A 16,342-nucleotide genomic window follows, 5' to 3' on the forward strand; every position below is an offset into this window, starting at 1 on the left:
TAAGTAACTCTGAATGTCACATTGTCAATGTCTGTGCGGAAGATCACGGGAACGATGAATGGTGCATAAGTGAGATGATAAATCTGCTTAGTTCATTCTATGCTGTCTTGACTGATTGATTATCTGATTGTTGCCCTGCCCCCTACCCTGGCTCTCCTCTCTTATCTAGCCAGCGTTTGCTTATGTTACCTGATACTAGGTATGTGCATAAACTGACACACATAGCTACCATTATTCAAATTCACGAAGCTACGCTTCGATCAAGAAAAAATTCAGATGTTCTCGAGATATTCACTGAGAGTGAAACAAAAGGCGCTAGGTCATCGGAAGGGTGGCTGTCGGCTGTCGCTTCAACAAAGATACATCTCGGACAACAGATTCGTCAAGATCTCTGCTGAGGTGCGAGATGCGTTGCACGCGAAGAGGCCTGTTGTTGCACTTGAGACAACGATATATACTCACGGTATGCACGGCTGCAGGTTCGCATAGCTGCCATCTAATCTTTCTTCCAGGCTATCCTTACCCGGAGAATGTAGCGTTAGCCTCCGAGCTCGAGTCCATTGTCCGTGTTAATGGCGGCGTTCCCGCAACGATAGGCATAATAGACGGTGTGGCGAAGATAGGACTCAGTCCGGAAGAGCTGATAGAGTTGGCTGCATCCGCTGGCAAGGAGACTACTCTGAAACTCTCACGGCGCGATTTGAGCTACGTGTTAGGCTCCCGTCTTACGGGCAAGAAGTACAATGGTGGAACGACGATCGCGGGCACGATGGTTTTAGCCCATCTTGCCGGCATCAAAGTATTTGCTACCGGTGGTCTGGGAGGTGTACATAGGGGCGCTGAATCAAGCATGGATATCTCCGCCGATCTGACGGAACTTGGGAGGACGCCTGTTGCGGTCATTAGCAGTGGATGCAAAAGCTTTCTAGACATCCCACGGACGCTGGAATACCTCGAAACCGAGGGCGTCACAGTAGGCACGTTCAGTGATGGTCGAAAAGGCAAAGTCGACTTCCCAGCCTTCTGGTCCCGCGAGAGTGGTGTACGAAGTCCGCTCACGATTGCGGACGAGAAAGAAGCTGCTGCGATCATTCACGCACATCTAAGCATTCCACTTAGCTCTGGCTTGCATTTTGCGAATCCAGTCCCAGAGGCAGACTCTATACCGAAAAGTGAGATGGATGTCTTTATTGAGGAAGCTATCAAAAGGGCCGACGTTGCCGGCGCCACAGGCAAGGATAACACGCCGTTCATTCTTTCGGAAATCAAAAAACTCAGTAATGGGAGGAGCGTCGAGGCCAATAGGTCACTCATCTGCGCAAATGTGAAACGAGGCACAATCGTGGCAAAGGAGCTTGTCGCCCTGGAAAAGGAGATGGACGGGTAAGCTTTTTTCTCTCCACAGTTAAGGGTGTACATGTTGCTCGTGCTAAGAGTAACAAGCTAGGTGCTGACTTGACTTTGAAAAGTCATAGGGATATGTTGAAAGCCTTTGTACAACCTGTTGCTTCTAATGTCCACCAGCAGAACTCCATTGTACTGACGAACAAACCTACTCTAAAGGAGACTGAATGTGACCACAAGACAATTCGACATCAGTCGGACCCTGTGAAAGAAATACCCACAAACTTGGTTGATGCCTCCAAGCCTGCTGATATAATAGTTGCTGGCGCGCTGGCGTTGGATTACTCCTGCGACTACGTGCCAATGGACAATAAATCAACTATGCCCTTGTCTCAAACATCAAATCCAGCAAATATCTCGCAAAGCATTGGAGGTGTGGCCCACAATGTTGCAAAAGCTGCTCATTACCTTGGAGCGAACACCAAACTGTTGACACTTGTCGGAGATGATCTCGATGGCTGGAGCGCAAGGAACCAGTTGGCGTCAGAAGGCATGCGCTGTGATGGGATCGAAATTTGCTCAACCCCCACAGCTCGGACTGCTCGTTATGTTGCGGTCAATGATTCTAGGAAGGATTTGGTCATAGCGATGGCAGACATGGAAGTACTGAACATGCACGGATCTCCTTACGTACGTGACTTGTGGGCCAAAGACATACAGAAGCAGAGGCCGGAATGGTTTATTGCCGACGCGAATTGGAATCCTGATTTGTTGCACGATATGTTCCTCAACGCAAGGAATGCTGGCAGTCGAACAGTATACGAGCCAGTATCTGTTGCAAAAGGATCGAGATTATTCAAAAAGGATTGTAATTCGGCCGCTCAAGTGAGCGAGAAGCCGAAAGAGCTTGGTGTTTATCCACAGAACCATATCGAATTAATGACGCCCAATGCCATGGAGTTAGCTGCGATGCATTCGACTGCACGAGACTCTGGGCTGCTGGAGGACAACAAGTGGTGGCAGGTCATCGATGAGATGGGCATTCCATCGTCGGGAATCAGGCCGAAATTGGTAGACATGACGTCCAAAGATATTGTTGACCAGGGAGTACCTCAGCAAGCAATCCAACTCTTGCCCTTTGTACCCTGCATTATTACAAAGCTAGGCTCCAAAGGAGTTCTACTGGCATCAATTCTTGAAAGGAACGATCCAAGACTTAGCAGCGCAGATGCAGCGCCTTATATCTTATCCAGAAGCAATACCGCTAACCCAATGTCAGACGTTGGAGGGATCTACATGAGGTATTATCCTCCTGTTAATTATGTAGAAGAGCATGAAATTATCAGCGTTAACGGCGTTGGCGACACATTCTTGGGTGCGTTGATTGCTGGTTTACAGCGGACCGGCAAAAATGTTGAACACTTGATCGACTTCGCTCAGAACGCCGCGATTTTATCGCTGAAGTCTGAGCATTCTGTGAGTCCGGAGCTCTTTCAACTGTCAGCAAAATTGGATGAGATGGCCAGCGACAACAGGCATGAGCCAACTTCGTCTCGAACACCGAAGCGATGACGTAAGGATGATAAGGTTCAAAAAGATAGTCCTACCATCGCATGGAAATATTGCGCTTTTCAGTACTGGTCACAGGAGCTTGTGGAGCTTGACAGGGCTCTGGAAGCAGTGTTGCTCCCATGACTAGAGATGATTGAGCCAGTCGACAATGAATTTCTAGACCAAGAGTATCAGCCTTTATCATAACACAGCGACAATGTACAGTAGCAGTCCTTGTCCACGTCTGCTCGCACGATATCAAGACAGGGCTTGACAATTCGACCCACAATTTCAGAAACAAGTGTGCTATGATGCGTTGTAGAAGAGATTGTTCGTACTTTTCCTAAAGCCATGACCATGGCTGGCATTGCAAAGAATTGGACCGAGAACTTTAGTCTGATCGAAGAGAAAAATCCGGAAAAAAATCCTTCACAAAGTTTTCTGGTGTGGATTGTTGAATCCAATCTCCGCGTATCTGAAATTTCGAGATTGCTGTCACTATTGACGCGTCTTGTCCCGTCTTTCACACGTTTTTGACTACTTCTTTGAATTGCCATACAAGGATAAAGTCGCAAACATTACGCTCAACTAGCTTATCCATCTCGTCATTGCAAACTTAATTGAGCATTGTTTAGCCACATTGTCAATCAATTCGGGAGCGTATTATTTCAACCGCGTTCTGTCTTCTGGTACAGAATGTTGTTTCTTCGTAATGACGAGGGATTATGCCTGTCAGAAAGCATATACATGAAGCTATGCTTGAAGGACTGCGAAGTGCAGATGTTGAAAACTCGGTTTTCTTTTTCTCGCTGTTGGTTATCGTTTGGATCGAAAACTAGAGTTGAATGTGTGCTTTATGGTACATTCCGCCGTCTTTATCCAACCGAACTGATAATGCTACCTAACAAGTTTGGCTGCTTCTCTAAGGCTTTCTAGTCAACCATGAGGAAAGAGAAATCTGTCTTTGCCAGCCCCAGTCTAGTGATCTAGCAATTTGTCGACACAGGTGGAACACGCCGAAGGATAACAAACCACCGGGCCAGAGCTCTCTAATATCGTGCAAACTTGAAGCCTCCCCACCGTGCGCCGTCTAATGACATGCTGTGAACTCAAGGTCTACAACTCTCCGTGTGAAACTTCCCGGTAAAACGGCTTCAAAATCTTGATGACCTGCTCGTAACTCGTGAAGAGGATGCCCCCCGCCATAACCGTCCTTCCCAGTCTCATCACCGTGCCTCTCCAGAAGCCCTTGATACCGGCCTCTTGCCAGATGCTCATTGTGGACTCCAAGATACCTTCGTGCTTCACGCTCTGGGCTCGTGTCTTGACCACGTCGATCGGCTGCGTCGCGTAGGTCGTGACTGTGCCCGCAACTGCACCCTTTGCGAAATCAACAAGTGTGTTGTCCGGCCAGTTGTGCTTCTTTCCATAGTCCTTCATGATATTATAACTTCCTAGCCGCACGGAGGTCGTGCCCATCTGCTTTGCGGTCGTGGAAACATAACCTCTGTACAAGGCGTTTATAAAACCCTTTTCTGCGATCAGGACCTTGGTCGCGTGCCATGTGCTCTTAAAGCGCTTTTCGTTCCTGGCATCGTCTATGAGGGCCGTTTTAAGGCGCTCTGTAGGTGTGACGGCCAACGTGGAGGACACCACTCCAGATGCCATGCCAGCCAGAAGATTTCTCGCCGGTGACAAGGTGCCGGTCTCTGGATCTTTGAACGCATTCTTGATCGAATCGAATGATACGAAGCGGATTGCATCTTTAGCTACCGTGCCCTTGATATCTCGTCAGTCCTACCTGGAAAACCAATGCTTTCGTACAAATGTTAACTTACTGCGACGAGTGCCCCGCATCCCATATATAGCGCCCTCGCACCCTCCTTTTGATACACCTTTGCCACGACCTGGAATGGATTTCGTGGCGCGTATTCACCTTTCAATTGCACACGAGTCTTGGCATATTCAAAGGGATATGTGACGGTTGCTTCGATGCCGCCCGCCGTTCCGCCGGCCACCAGCGACATCCATGCTGGCGTACTGTCGTCCCCGCTGTGCATGATCACCGAGACGACGACAAAGTAGACAGGGGCCTATACATACTTTCTCGCAGCGGAAGCAACGTGCAGAAGAGAAGGTCAAGCTATGAGCGAGTCGGCAGTGGCCTGCATGAGGACTACCCTTGCCGAAGTTCGGCAATTATTAGCCTATAACGTAGAGATAGGCGGTGGCGTTCCATGGCCTTGTCGCGTGCCTCAGGTAAAATATTGCTGGGTTAATCCATCCAGGAAAATAGACTCAGATTGCGTGTAGAGTTGAATCAGAGTGGTGGGAGGCCAGCAGATTATGTTCTTCGTTGATACGGTGTAACCTTGTACTCTTCAGGACGTGCTTATGAACGAAGTGCGGACCTCATCCGCGTTCTCAGACTATTAAAGCCAAGCGAACGGGAAGTGAACAAAGAGGGGAGTACGTCTGGTTTTTTTTAATTCATCTTTTCTCTTTTCTTTGTTTTCCCGTGGTATGCCTCATTTGTACTCGCAGTGACGTCAAAAGAATCCAACTTTCCAGAGGTGGTACTCGATGGCCGCGCAAAAAGTCGTGCTGGTGACAGCCGGTACCGCTGGTGTAGGCGCCGCCGTGGCGAGAGCGTTCGCACCAGAATTCCGCGTTGTATGCGCCATTCTGAACCTTGCTGCCGTAATGACTAAGGATGGTGAAGGTGGTGAACTACGCCAACAACGCAGAACGCGCCCAGAACTTCCTGTCCGAACTCGAGTCCATCCCCTCGACATGGGCAGCTTCATCGGGACCGCGTTTCAAAGCTTTACAGGCAGACGTTGGCGACAAAAGCTCGGTCGAGAACCTTGTCTCGGAAACTGTCAAGGCAATGGGCCGCCTCGATGTCGTGATTTCAAACGCAGGCTGGACGCGAGTGACCAATTTCTTCGATTTCAATGAACAGACCCTGGAGAGCGATTGGGACAAGTGTTTTGTGTACAACGTCAAGTCTCACCTGTGGCTCTTCTCAGCTGCGAAACCTCACCTTGCTGAGACGGGTGGTGCCTTCGTATCCACTGCGTCGTTAGCGGGCGTCAAGCCTTCGGGTTCCAGCATGCCATATGCGGTGACGAAGTCAGCACAGATTCACCTGGCCAAATGTCTGGCTGTGATCTGCGGGAACAGTGGCATCAGGGTGAACAGCGTAAGTCCTGGACTTCTGCTTACAGAATGGGGTCAGAAGTTTGGTGAGGAGAAGATCCAGAAGAATATCGGCATGACAAAGCTGGGACGACTGGCAGAGGTGGATGATGTTGCCGCACAAATTAAGACCTTGGCGACGAGCCAATCTATAACAGGTCAGAATATTGTAATAGATTGCGGTACTTCACTATAGTGTGGATGTACAAGCGGTCTTGGGATGGAAAAATGTAGCTGCTGCTTCAACTGCGAGATATATGTATACTGGTATCTCCCAAGACGTGAGCACCCCGTCTATGAAGAAAAATGCTAGACCGTCCCCCCTTTTCCCAAAACAAAAAAAAAACTTCTATGCAGAGCTCTCCCTTGGTGAAGAATCAAATTTTAATCCAAAAACTTGCTCATCGCTTGCTGCGCCAGCTCCACACCCAAGAACGTCGCCGCGTTGGCTGGAATGGCTCTCGCAATGGCTGGAGCGAAGCCGGGGAAGAAGGCCTTGATGCCGTTGGCCTTCCACAGCGAGCTCACCACACCACCCAGCGTTGGGTTGCCTGGCATGCTCTGCAATCTCGACTTGACCGTGTCCACTGGAAAGACGGGCAACCACATGGCTACACCGGCCGTGGCGCCGGCAACCATAACGGCCGGCAGGCTGAGCGTGCCCGGCAAGCCCGTCACCGGATCCTTCGGCGTCAGCTTCCTCTTGACAACCTCGTACGCCGCAAAGTACGCCGCGCTGCCTGGCGCGTCTCTTGCGAGCGTCATGAACGTGCCTCGGTACACGCTGCGGATACCGCCTTCCTTGTACAGTTGCTTCGCGCAGTCGAACGAGCCGGAGTACTTGGGCTTCTCGCCCGCTTGTGCTTTTTGGCCTTGAATCTGGAGCAACACCTTCACGCGCTCCATCGGAGCGGTGACGACCGTCATAGGCACGGCGGAGAACGCGCCGGCCACCGAGATCTGCGTGATTGTGAACTGTCCGTCGGCGGGCACGGTGGACCACCGCTTGACCAGGTTCTTCCCCAGGTCGTAGCCCCAGAAAGAGATGGCAACTGTGCGCTCGTCGTCAGCTGTCTGGTTGTCGTTGCACTTCTTGAGTGATAAAGAAAAAAAAATAATAAAAAACTCACACATTGGTGTCACGCCGTACAGCGGCGCCGTCACGCCCGCGTAAAGTCCTGCCGGTCCACTTCTCGCCAGAATCTTCCTTACCACGTCCATGGCGCCATTGTACGTTCCCTTCTCTGCAGTTTGCAGGTTCACCTTCACCAGGTCAAACGGATGCCCCGTCAGGACCGCACAAACCCCTCCTACGCCGCCAGCTGCGAAGGCCCGTATCGACTGTATCAAATCATTTGTAGCTTCCTTCGTGGCCAACTTAACCTCTTCTTTTATCTCCGACGCTGGCGGTATCTTGTCCTTAAGCTTCTCAGTCGTCGACATTGTGGCCGTCGTAGAAGGCACTGCGGCGGTGTAGAGCCTCGGCGGGCACGTGTGGTTGTCGCGCGTTGCGTCACCGGACGTTTATCGAACCTTTGGTCAATTGCGCAGCGTATACTGTTTGACGAGACTCCAATTGTGCGGTTTTAAGAGTGTGGGAAGAATGTCTATGGTCTGGAAACGGTTGGCTAGGCGAATATTTACATTTGGAGCCGATGTTCTGCAGGCCAGTTAGCTCTCAGAGCTTCTGCCAAACTGGAGCGGCTGGAGGTCACCCGGCCCTCGGCTTGAAGAAGGACCTTTATCCGGATTCGGAGGAAAGGCAGCATGCGCCGAGCATCGCTTTGAGACTAGATGGAAATTCGCCAGACCAGGCATGACGGACCAATTCTCGAGAACGTATTGTTAAATTTTCTACTGTGCGTGGGTATATACAAGCTATGGTCATACAGTGTCGTCGTCATCGCTCTATATATGGTCACTTGAGAACCATCCATTAGCCCGTCCGTGTGCCACCTCCGCACCAGCAGTTGCTGCCTTCTGTTTCAACATGAACGATCAGATCGAGCCCACGTCCTCTGAGATACAGGTTCGCTCGCTCAGCTACATCTTCCAGATCCACGCCGTGAGACGCAATGACATGAATTACACCTTTAATCTTAGACGGTTCTGCACGATGATCATGATCATGTTCAGGCTTATCGTCATGATGCTGATGGTGGACGTGATGCTTGTGGTTATCGTCTCCAATATCCTCCAGCCATAATCTCACACCAGCATATCCAATCACTCCTCGAAGCTCGCCTAGGCCCTGCAATGTATCGCGACAGGAATACTCGACCTCATTGGGGAGGCTTAAGAGCAACTTCTTGCCGCTGCTCCTCACAAGTGGGACGGCCGAGAAGAAGATCAGTAGTGCAATTCCGCAGGACGCAAGCGGATCCCAACCAGACCACCCATCGTACTTTGTAAGCAGAGTGCTGAAGATCACCGCCACCGAGCCAAGCGCATCAGCCATAATATGCAGGAATATTCCCTGCATGTTCTCATTCTCATGGCTGTGTGCATGTAGAGATTTGACAGGCGAGGGTGGATTGGGAGTCAATGGTGGAAGAGAAGGTATGGAGAATGGTGTCGGTGGAAGATCTGGAATTGGGGAAGGTTGCAGCTCCCCGGGATTTGCATATCCGTTGCAACGCAAATGATCGTGATTGTGATCGTTGTGCCTGTGATCCTCACCTTGCTTATGCTCGTGTTGATGATGCGTACGAGCATTCGTATGGGAACAGCTTTTCGAATGATTATGGCCATGCCCGTGTCCATGATGCGCATGACCAAAAACTGTCAAGCCCACAACATTCACGAGAAATCCCAATATGCTGACCGTCAGGAGTTCGTTCAAACGACGGAGCTCGTAGCCCTCGTGTAAGCGATGCACTGCATCGAAAATGATCTCTATGCTGACCAGCACGAGAAATATGCCATTCGCAAAGCCGGACAACGTGTCGACCTTGCCGTGGCCGTACGGAAAAGCTAGAGATGCAGGCCACTTGCTCATCACGGCCGCGGCAAGACCGACCGCAAGGCCCAAGCAGTCGAAGAGCATGTGTATGCTGTCGGTGAGAAGCCCAAGCGATCCGGTTACAAACCCGTAGAAGAGCTGGACAAGCATGAATGCAAGGTTGAGGCTGCCCAATTCGGTCAATGATCATGGTTTATTTGGAAGAATGGAGAGTCGACTCACCAAGCGAAGTATGCGATGCGCCGAGAGTCGCGCTCGCTCAGAATGGTGTCCAGCATCGACCCAGGTGCGCAGTACGAAAGCAAATACTCCGTTAACATCGAATGGTCTCTTTTCCCGTGCTTTGAACGAGGCTCCTTGAAATGGCCAAAGTCTGGCGCTGTGAACTCCAGCGCAACAAAATAGCCAGCGGCGCAAAAGATTGCAAAGGCGAAGGGCATCACCGTCAGTCCAAATATTTGGTGACTCTGAACGAAGGCAAATATAGTGGTCAATATCAGACCTGCCGCTAGACCAGGCTTGCCTCTCGCTCCTATCGTGACTGGGAGTGCAAAGAATGTTAGTCCAGCAATTGTTACCAGTGCAAGAATTGAGAACCCGAAGTGGACTGGCGAGAGCTCCAGCCGTATTGAGAACAAAAACGACGCGGCTGCAGTCAGTGTCGCAAGCACTATGCCCGCTCCAATGCTTGCGTTTGCATCCGCAAGCTTCGAAATTGGTGCTTCCTTCTGGGGCGAGCCCGACAGGCGTGGTGTAGCAGGTGGTGTTGGCACCAAAGGTACGGGAGTGGCAGAGGAGCTGAATATGGGCATGTGCCTGCCTAGGAGGCGGTCCAGGTACGGTATCGGGGGTGGAACGGCCAAAGCTGAAGTAAAGAGCGCGGCGTAGCCAAGTGACAGGTCCAGCACTGTGTAGCTACCAAGCAAGCCCACCACGTCCGCGCCTACAAGCACTCCAAGCAATGCAATAGCTGAGCGCCGGGCCTGAAGCCTTGCTACAAAGCCAGCTTTGGCGTTGACGCCCGAGTTACTTAGCCCAGTCGCGATGGTAACCAAGAGCACAAACGCAACACGAACACCACCGAGCTGCACGGCTGCGTAAAACGGCAGTGCCATGCTCAGCATTCTCGCCACGAAATTTTTGATGTAGGATAAGGCAGATTGGCTTCGCGAGGCGCGATTCTTCGCAGATGATCCATCTTTTCGCCTGTCAAGCCCGACATCTGAAAGACGAAGCCGGGCAATGATACCAATGAGTAACAATGCTGCCGCTGAGAGAGCCCCAGCCTGTACAAAATGCTGGTGTCTATGTATATCTTCAAGTACCTCTGCCGTATCTAACACACGAGAATTTGGAGATCTTGCAGGCCCGGCGAATGGCGAGTGCTGTGAGGGGAATGCGAGCGACGCTGCAAGGAAAGGCAGAGGCAGGAGAATGCCATTGAAGATTTCGTCAAAGAAGGTGTTCGGCCTATCATGTCAATCAGTCTCTGCACAAGTCCAAAGCCTAGAAAGTATCGCCCACTTTGCAGAGAGAGGCGTCCTCGGACTCTTTGGGCTGCCGAAGCTCGTCTGGATCAGAGCGATGGCCTTCCGCCCAAGATCGGATTGACCTCTGGCACGCCTCTTGTCCTTCATCGAAGGCACAGGTCCTATGGTCTTGGACTCCCAGGACCTACCCGCCTCCGTAGCCAAGACGTTGTTCATCGTCGACGCCCTTCGCGCAGGGTGGGACTCAGCGTGCGCTAACGCGGGATGCGCGGTGCCCGACAATAAATCATCTGCCTGTAGCGGACCCGAGGGTGACGACGTGACTGGAGAGAACATGCTCCGGCGATCATGCTGAGATTCTCGCAGGAACGCCGTCTTGACGGGCAACGCGTAGGTGGTGGACGCAGTTGACATCGATCATTGGCGATTATCATTAATTTGGCCGCAGGGATCAGAGAAACGGCGATTCCGACCTTAGTCGGCGGCGGAAACAACACGTCGAGCACGCAGCCGTTCTGGGCCCAGACGCAAAACAAATGGCGAAAATCCACTGTCCTGTACATGTACGGCAAGAGGCTACAGTACAAAACCCGAGTGAAAGGGGCGCGACAAGGTAGCTGTACCAGGACGTTTTGCCTATCTCGCTCTCACTGCGGTGTGCATGGCGCCGAGGGGTTCAAGGCCAGGTCGAACAGGAACTACAGGCAGTTGGTGCTTGACCCAAGTTACCAAGAGACTCAAGTCGACTTAACTTTCTTCGTGACTTACCACACGACCAACCAGCACAACCGGCACAAGCGTCCTCGTTTCCTCTTGATTGGCCGCCGCCGCCGACGAGCTTCTCCTTCGGGACTAACTTATCCCACTATCCGCTTCGGCCGTGCAGGACGACGATCAGCCAAATCTTGCTCGCATCAATTCAAGCCCAGCCTTGTTCACCAGCTGGCATCATCGAATCGAGACAGCTCCAGACGTCGAAGGGGACACACGTTGGGTCAGAAATGTCTGCGCTGCTCTTTGGGGGCTCCGCCGACCTCCTGCTTGGGATAGCCGTGGTCCTATCCACTTTTTTCACCGTCTTTCTTCTGACTCTTCCATCCAGATATGTCCGCGTCTCCGTCGAGGGGCATGACCCGAGGGTTAGCCGCCATGAAGATGATGTTCCCGTGACGATAGTCGTCTTGGGCGATATTGGACGAAGCCCCCGCATGCAGTACCATGCTCTCAGTGTTGTCCAGGCTGGTGGAAAAGTTCGCTTCGTTGGCTATGTTGGTAAGTCTATGCTCCTCGATGTGATTTTTTTTAAAAAAAAAAGTGGTCGCTGGATGGCATATATCAGAGCAACTCCCTTGAACTCCTTTGCTCAATACACAAGAACGTCAATGCAACCTTGGTCGTTCCCTGAATTTCCTCCTTTCTGGTTGTCCTCCTGCCTTGTCCAAGCTTTCGTCTGTCTTCGCTGACGCAACACAGATTCAGATCCACATCCGGACATAACAAGATTTGCTGCATATGGAAAGATTGCCATCACACCTATCAAACCATTTCCAAAACTCCTACAGACAAGCAATAAATTGCTTTTTCCTATTCTCGCGCCCTTGAAAGTGCTCTGGCAGACTTTGACTCTGTACCATGCTCTTGGCTACAGATCGGAACCGTCGAAATGGATGATCGTGCAGAACCCTCCTTCAATACCCACACTCGTCGTAGCTCAGATCATCTGCTTCCTGCGCAACACCAAGTTGATCATCGACTGGCACAACTTCGGATATTCCATCCTCGCTGTGAAACTGGGAAACTTTCACCCACTGGTGAACATCGCGCAGCAGTATGAGTTCTTGTTCTCTCGGGCTGCTTCATATCATTTCAGTGTGACTTATGCTATGGCTGATGTCCTGAGAAAGACCATTGGCATTACAGCACTGCCCGTGCATGATCGGCCACCAAACCACTTCCAGCCCCTCTCCGAACTGCAGCGAAACCAAGTGCTTGAGCGCTTACCTGAGACGGCCCCGTATGCTGAGCTCATCAAAAGCGGAACGACAAAGCTCATCGTCAGCTCCACGTCCTGGACATGCGATGAAGACTTCTCTATCCTTCTCGACGCTCTCGTAGCGTACTCTGCCAGAGCCATGAAGAAATCCAGCCTTCCTCGCGTCCTTGCCATCATTACAGGAAAAGGTCCCGAAAAGGATCGCTACGTTTCCAAGATCGCTCGACTTAAGACCGAGGATAAGCTCGTCCATGTGGATATAATGACGGCATGGCTGAGCATGGAGGACTATGCACGCCTCCTCGGAGCAGCCGATGTTGGCATCTCTTTGCACAAGTCTTCCTCTGGAGTGGATTTGCCGATGAAGGTGGTTGATATGTTTGGCACCGGCCTGCCCGTGTTTGGATTCAATAAGTTCCAGGCTTGGCCGGAGCTTGTGAAAGAAGACGTCAACGGCAAAGGCTTTGCCAGCGCTGGTGGTCTTTCTGAACTGCTGGTCGAATACTTAAGCAACAAAGATAAGCTTCAGAAACTTCGGGAAGGTGCCATGAGAGAGACAAGGCGGAGATGGCAAGATGAATGGAAGCCTATTGCTGGAAGACTACTGGGCTTTGATCCTGATCGTCCTGATGCATTTCCTTAAATTGGGACTGCGAGGGTAGGTTTCCCACAAAGCAAGCTACAGGAAAAAACTATGTTGTTTTTAGTGACAAATACAACATTGGAAGAGCATTCAGCGCTCTCCTCTTACGCTGAAGAAGAGTCACTAAGCTCCCATATGGTGCTGGGAATGGACCAGGAAGGACTTGATAGTTGGATCTCAGTGAAACGAAGATGGAGGAAGTTAAAGACATACGAAAATAAAATCTCAAAGGGAATTAGTTGTTTGGCAAAATGCAGGCCTAGAAAGCATTCTAACTGGTTAAATTGTGCGTAGCACTCCTGGTATAGATATGCAGCGCTGATCACTGCATAACCAAATCAATAGATGATTTACAGACACTATCTAGATCGCAGGATAGACTCGACTTACATTTTCACGTTGTCAATATTTCATGTAATAAGGGTATCGAATAAGAGAATGCCACTCGATTTTCTTTTCGTCGTAAGGGGACTTTAGGCTGTTGTTGGTCGTCAATTGCTCAGAAAACAACACCGCGCCCGCGTAGCCGTACAATATCATCCTACAAACTTCCCACCACAATAGATGCATCTAATGCATGCCGTTAACAGCAGCTCTGTTAGAGGGATCGTCGGCGCGCTCGCATCAGCGCTTGCATCTATCATATCGACGTCGTCGCCCCTGACGGCAGCCGGATTCTGATTCTCCACGTGAGATGACCGTAGATACTGTTTGCCGCATATCCCGCATGACTTCGAGATGCGCGGTGCCTGAATAGCGAGAAATGTGAGGGCGCAGCGACCTGAGCAAATCAGCGGTGCTTATCAACAACAATGGGTAATTTTTTTTGTTTTCCTGTTAGCACGTACGAAACTTGTGTCCCTTGTTACATTGCGCAAAAGCGTACTCGTCAAAATTGATGCTCGACATGCAGATGTCGCACTTTTCGCATGCTTCGTCGTGCGCCTTGTCGGTGCTTAGGTTGAGCTTGACAAGGATCCGTCGCAAATTGGAAAGCACTAATCGACTGTGCTTTGAATCCGTGTATCGTGAGGGAGGTACTTGAAGGACCTTGATTGCGAGGTGCTCCAGGACTTGCTTCTCCATCTCAGCGGCTGCGTCGTTGTGGCCCGTGACAAGTGACAGAATGCGCTCGTATCGCAACCTTGTGAGCGAGTTCGATGTGTAGAGCAAATCTTTAAAGCTTGAGGTCGCAGGGTCTGGCTCGTGAATTGTGATTGCTGCCATTGCTTTGTCGATCTGATCGAGCAGCGCCCAAGTAGCCTTGTTCTTTTCAGGCTGCGTCTTGAGGTCCTTGGTTATCCACTTCGCGCTGAATGCAATGGCTTCAGAGCTCGCGCTCTGCTGAATGGCCTGTGTCATAAAGTCATCTCTGCCTGTGCTTTGGAATATAACACGAGAGCTCATGTCGGCAGGAATGATATATTCTGGCGAGTTGCTAGGGTGGAAAGTCGCACTAAGAACAGCCAGATCATGCAATGGAGAGCCCGCGAGTCCCCATATTCGAACAAGTACATCTCCATGTGTACCAAACTTCGAATCGTAGATTTTTCGATTGTGTTTGACAGCGTCTATTAAGCCACTGTTGTGAACGTCGGTCGGCGACAGGTCATCAAGCTCCAAGCAAGTGAGGATATTGTCAGATATCGACATATGACGTAGAAACTGAGCAAATGTTTTTCCACGATTGCTGTCTAGTAAAAACAAGGCGCCGGCAACCTGACCCCATTCTTTTCTCTCGTACTTGGCGTGCCTTATTATAGCATCTCCAAGCATATCGATGGTGAAAAGCATAACCTCGTCGGCTGTATACGCAAGTAACTTGCCATATTCTTCTTCATTGGATTCGGATAGCCAATCTAGAATCACGTCTGAAGTCCAAGGAGTTTCCAGATTTACCGAACCCTCAAAGTCCTCTATCTCAATCTTTGGCTCGCCATTCAGGAAGAGCAGATGCACACACTTGAAGCACAACTTGGAACGGGTTCCACAAGCCAAAAGACTTTTCAAACCTCCGTCCCGAGTTCTTATCCAAGGGCTCCATGAGAGATGCTGCACGAATCGAGACTTGACCATGTAGTCTTCGAAAGTCCACGTCAGGTTCGACTGTGTTGGATTCTCTCCTGTGATTGAAAAGTGCGCTTCGGCTTTGAGTTGAATGCCTCCATCCTCCTCGTCGCCTCTGAAGCATCTCAATATGACAACATCGTTGTTGTCGTTAGACGTCGCGATGTAGCAGACGTTTTCGAGATGGTGTGCAAGAGCAGGGTGCTTGTTTGTTCCGTCATGCTTGCTTAACCCAAAGGCACGCACACGAATTAGCTCCTTTAGTCTTTCGCTGCGTGGCTGCCCCGGCTTTTGCTTCTCCTTTGGATAGATCCGCTCGTAATGTCTCTGCAGTTCTCTGTTCACGATCGTGCGACGTTTCCAGTCCTGCGGCGACTTCGGTCGATTTTCCGGAGCCCATATGCTCAGCAGCAGATTTTGCGTGTGAACAAACAGGCCGCAGCGCCCATGCTTTGCAATTCCAGGAGGCGTCCATTTCACTGCTACTGCTTCTGCGGTCGAGATCTCCTCGCCAATGGAAGCAGATCTGGACGAGATAGGATCCTGCTGCTCGAGTTCTGCGTCCGAAAATGCGTTCACCCGTAGACGAATGAGCTCCCACATAGCAGTCGGCGCATCATCCATGGTCTTCAATTTTGGGATCTAAATTCGAAATAAGCGCCTTTGCAGAGCAGAGGATAATTAATCACTCTTTACCAGCAGCTGTACGTCATCGCCGGCGGCAACGACAATATCTGCATCCTGTGACCAGTCTATGCAGTTTGTTGCCGTTGGCCACACATTTATGGTTAGATCAGCAGATCGGCCTGTATCAATTTCAGACATTTTCTCTGTGAAGCCTTCGTAGGTTTGCGTCTGTAGCCACGGCATCTTCGTGTAGATCACTGCAGCTTCGGAGCTGAAGGAGAGAGCAACGTGAGGTTGAAAGTGACATAAAAATGATGTGCTTTAGACTCTGGAAGACGAGGAAAATCCGGACTGCATATCTTTTCGTTGGAGATACTTTGCGAGATACGGCCCAGAATTCGCCGGAAATTGTTTTAGGAGGAAGAGTTTGTGAGGTGGACGCCAAAAAGCAAGGCGTTGCCGAA

The 16,342-nt window shown here is 50.7% G+C and overlaps 7 protein-coding genes across 8 annotated transcripts; 3 read left to right on the forward strand and 4 right to left on the reverse strand.

The window, feature by feature from the left end:
• The first annotated feature begins 7 nt into the window (after window positions 1-7).
• On the forward strand, window positions 8-3,235 carry PV09_03392 (uncharacterized protein). The gene is made up of 3 exons (XM_016356585.1): window positions 8-463; window positions 513-1,383; window positions 1,470-3,235. Exons 1-3 carry the CDS (start codon window positions 277-279, stop codon window positions 2,914-2,916), a joined length of 2,505 nt encoding a protein of 834 aa, XP_016215378.1. The 5' UTR covers window positions 8-276; the 3' UTR covers window positions 2,917-3,235.
• A 419-nt stretch (window positions 3,236-3,654) lies between these two features.
• PV09_03393 (uncharacterized protein) lies at window positions 3,655-5,245 on the reverse strand. Its single transcript, XM_016356586.1, has 2 exons — window positions 4,734-5,245; window positions 3,655-4,674 (listed from the first exon to the last, which is right to left on the reverse strand). The coding sequence occupies exons 1-2, from the start codon at window positions 4,953-4,955 to the stop codon at window positions 4,012-4,014; spliced, it is 885 nt and encodes a 294-aa protein (XP_016215379.1). The 5' UTR covers window positions 4,956-5,245; the 3' UTR covers window positions 3,655-4,011.
• A 123-nt stretch (window positions 5,246-5,368) lies between these two features.
• On the forward strand, window positions 5,369-6,471 carry PV09_03394 (uncharacterized protein). The gene is made up of 2 exons (XM_016356587.1): window positions 5,369-5,568; window positions 5,618-6,471. Exons 1-2 carry the CDS (start codon window positions 5,479-5,481, stop codon window positions 6,290-6,292), a joined length of 765 nt encoding a protein of 254 aa, XP_016215380.1. The 5' UTR covers window positions 5,369-5,478; the 3' UTR covers window positions 6,293-6,471.
• PV09_03395 (uncharacterized protein) lies at window positions 6,215-7,786 on the reverse strand. Its single transcript, XM_016356588.1, has 2 exons — window positions 7,227-7,786; window positions 6,215-7,148 (listed from the first exon to the last, which is right to left on the reverse strand). The coding sequence occupies exons 1-2, from the start codon at window positions 7,537-7,539 to the stop codon at window positions 6,481-6,483; spliced, it is 981 nt and encodes a 326-aa protein (XP_016215381.1). The 5' UTR covers window positions 7,540-7,786; the 3' UTR covers window positions 6,215-6,480.
• Window positions 7,787-7,928: 142 nt separating this feature from the next.
• On the reverse strand, window positions 7,929-11,254 carry PV09_03396 (uncharacterized protein). Its single transcript, XM_016356589.1, has 3 exons — window positions 10,583-11,254; window positions 9,281-10,528; window positions 7,929-9,224 (listed from the first exon to the last, which is right to left on the reverse strand). The coding sequence occupies exons 1-3, from the start codon at window positions 10,960-10,962 to the stop codon at window positions 8,033-8,035; spliced, it is 2,820 nt and encodes a 939-aa protein (XP_016215382.1). The 5' UTR covers window positions 10,963-11,254; the 3' UTR covers window positions 7,929-8,032.
• On the forward strand, window positions 11,014-13,629 carry PV09_03397. 2 transcript variants are annotated; one of them, XM_016356591.1, is made up of 3 exons: window positions 11,014-11,551; window positions 11,651-11,820; window positions 12,022-13,629. In XM_016356591.1, the coding sequence occupies exons 2-3, from the start codon at window positions 11,757-11,759 to the stop codon at window positions 13,182-13,184; spliced, it is 1,227 nt and encodes a 408-aa protein (XP_016215384.1). In that variant the 5' UTR covers window positions 11,014-11,551; window positions 11,651-11,756; the 3' UTR covers window positions 13,185-13,629. The 2 variants fall into 2 exon arrangements, with proteins under 2 accessions (XP_016215384.1, XP_016215383.1); XM_016356590.1 differs by having other exon boundaries at window positions 11,014-11,820.
• On the reverse strand, window positions 13,429-16,273 carry PV09_03398 (uncharacterized protein). Its single transcript, XM_016356592.1, has 4 exons — window positions 15,948-16,273; window positions 14,033-15,893; window positions 13,575-13,965; window positions 13,429-13,509 (listed from the first exon to the last, which is right to left on the reverse strand). Exons 1-3 carry the CDS (start codon window positions 16,119-16,121, stop codon window positions 13,721-13,723), a joined length of 2,280 nt encoding a protein of 759 aa, XP_016215385.1. The 5' UTR covers window positions 16,122-16,273; the 3' UTR covers window positions 13,429-13,509; window positions 13,575-13,720.
• Window positions 16,274-16,342: the final 69 nt, after the last annotated feature.

Source organism: Verruconis gallopava, assembly GCF_000836295.1.
Source record: "Verruconis gallopava strain CBS 43764 unplaced genomic scaffold supercont1.9, whole genome shotgun sequence".
Lineage (NCBI taxonomy): Eukaryota > Fungi > Ascomycota > Dothideomycetes > Venturiales > Sympoventuriaceae > Verruconis > Verruconis gallopava.

Bases quoted from the DNA above. Each gene is read 5' to 3' on its own strand.
- PV09_03397 (XM_016356590.1), top strand. From the start codon at position 11,550: ATGTCTGCGCTGCTCTTTGGGGGCTCCGCCGACCTCCTGCTTGGGATA. The intron at 11,821-12,021 runs GTAAGTCTATGC...GACGCAACACAG, and splicing joins TCGCTTCGTTGGCTATGTTG to ATTCAGATCCACATCCGGAC.
- PV09_03396 (XM_016356589.1), bottom strand. From the start codon at position 10,962: ATGTCAACTGCGTCCACCACCTACGCGTTGCCCGTCAAGACGGCGTTC. The intron at 10,529-10,582 runs GTGGGCGATACT...TTGACATGATAG, and splicing joins AGGACGCCTCTCTCTGCAAA to GCCGAACACCTTCTTTGACG. The intron at 9,225-9,280 runs GTGAGTCGACTC...CGAATTGGGCAG, and splicing joins CGCATCGCATACTTCGCTTG to CCTCAACCTTGCATTCATGC.
- PV09_03394 (XM_016356587.1), top strand. From the start codon at position 5,479: ATGGCCGCGCAAAAAGTCGTGCTGGTGACAGCCGGTACCGCTGGTGTA. The intron at 5,569-5,617 runs GTATGCGCCATT...AGGATGGTGAAG, and splicing joins TCGCACCAGAATTCCGCGTT to GTGGTGAACTACGCCAACAA.
- PV09_03393 (XM_016356586.1), bottom strand. From the start codon at position 4,955: ATGCACAGCGGGGACGACAGTACGCCAGCATGGATGTCGCTGGTGGCC. The intron at 4,675-4,733 runs GTAAGTTAACAT...CGAGATATCAAG, and splicing joins GATGCGGGGCACTCGTCGCA to GGCACGGTAGCTAAAGATGC.
- PV09_03392 (XM_016356585.1), top strand. From the start codon at position 277: ATGTTCTCGAGATATTCACTGAGAGTGAAACAAAAGGCGCTAGGTCAT. The intron at 464-512 runs GTATGCACGGCT...TCTTTCTTCCAG, and splicing joins GACAACGATATATACTCACG to GCTATCCTTACCCGGAGAAT. The intron at 1,384-1,469 runs GTAAGCTTTTTT...GACTTTGAAAAG, and splicing joins CTGGAAAAGGAGATGGACGG to TCATAGGGATATGTTGAAAG.
- PV09_03398 (XM_016356592.1), bottom strand. From the start codon at position 16,121: ATGCCGTGGCTACAGACGCAAACCTACGAAGGCTTCACAGAGAAAATG. The intron at 15,894-15,947 runs GTAAAGAGTGAT...TTTCGAATTTAG, and splicing joins GCGATGACGTACAGCTGCTG to ATCCCAAAATTGAAGACCAT. The intron at 13,966-14,032 runs GTACGTGCTAAC...TGATTTGCTCAG, and splicing joins TAACAAGGGACACAAGTTTC to GTCGCTGCGCCCTCACATTT.
- PV09_03395 (XM_016356588.1), bottom strand. From the start codon at position 7,539: ATGTCGACGACTGAGAAGCTTAAGGACAAGATACCGCCAGCGTCGGAG. The intron at 7,149-7,226 runs GTGAGTTTTTTA...ACGAGCGCACAG, and splicing joins GTACGGCGTGACACCAATGT to TTGCCATCTCTTTCTGGGGC.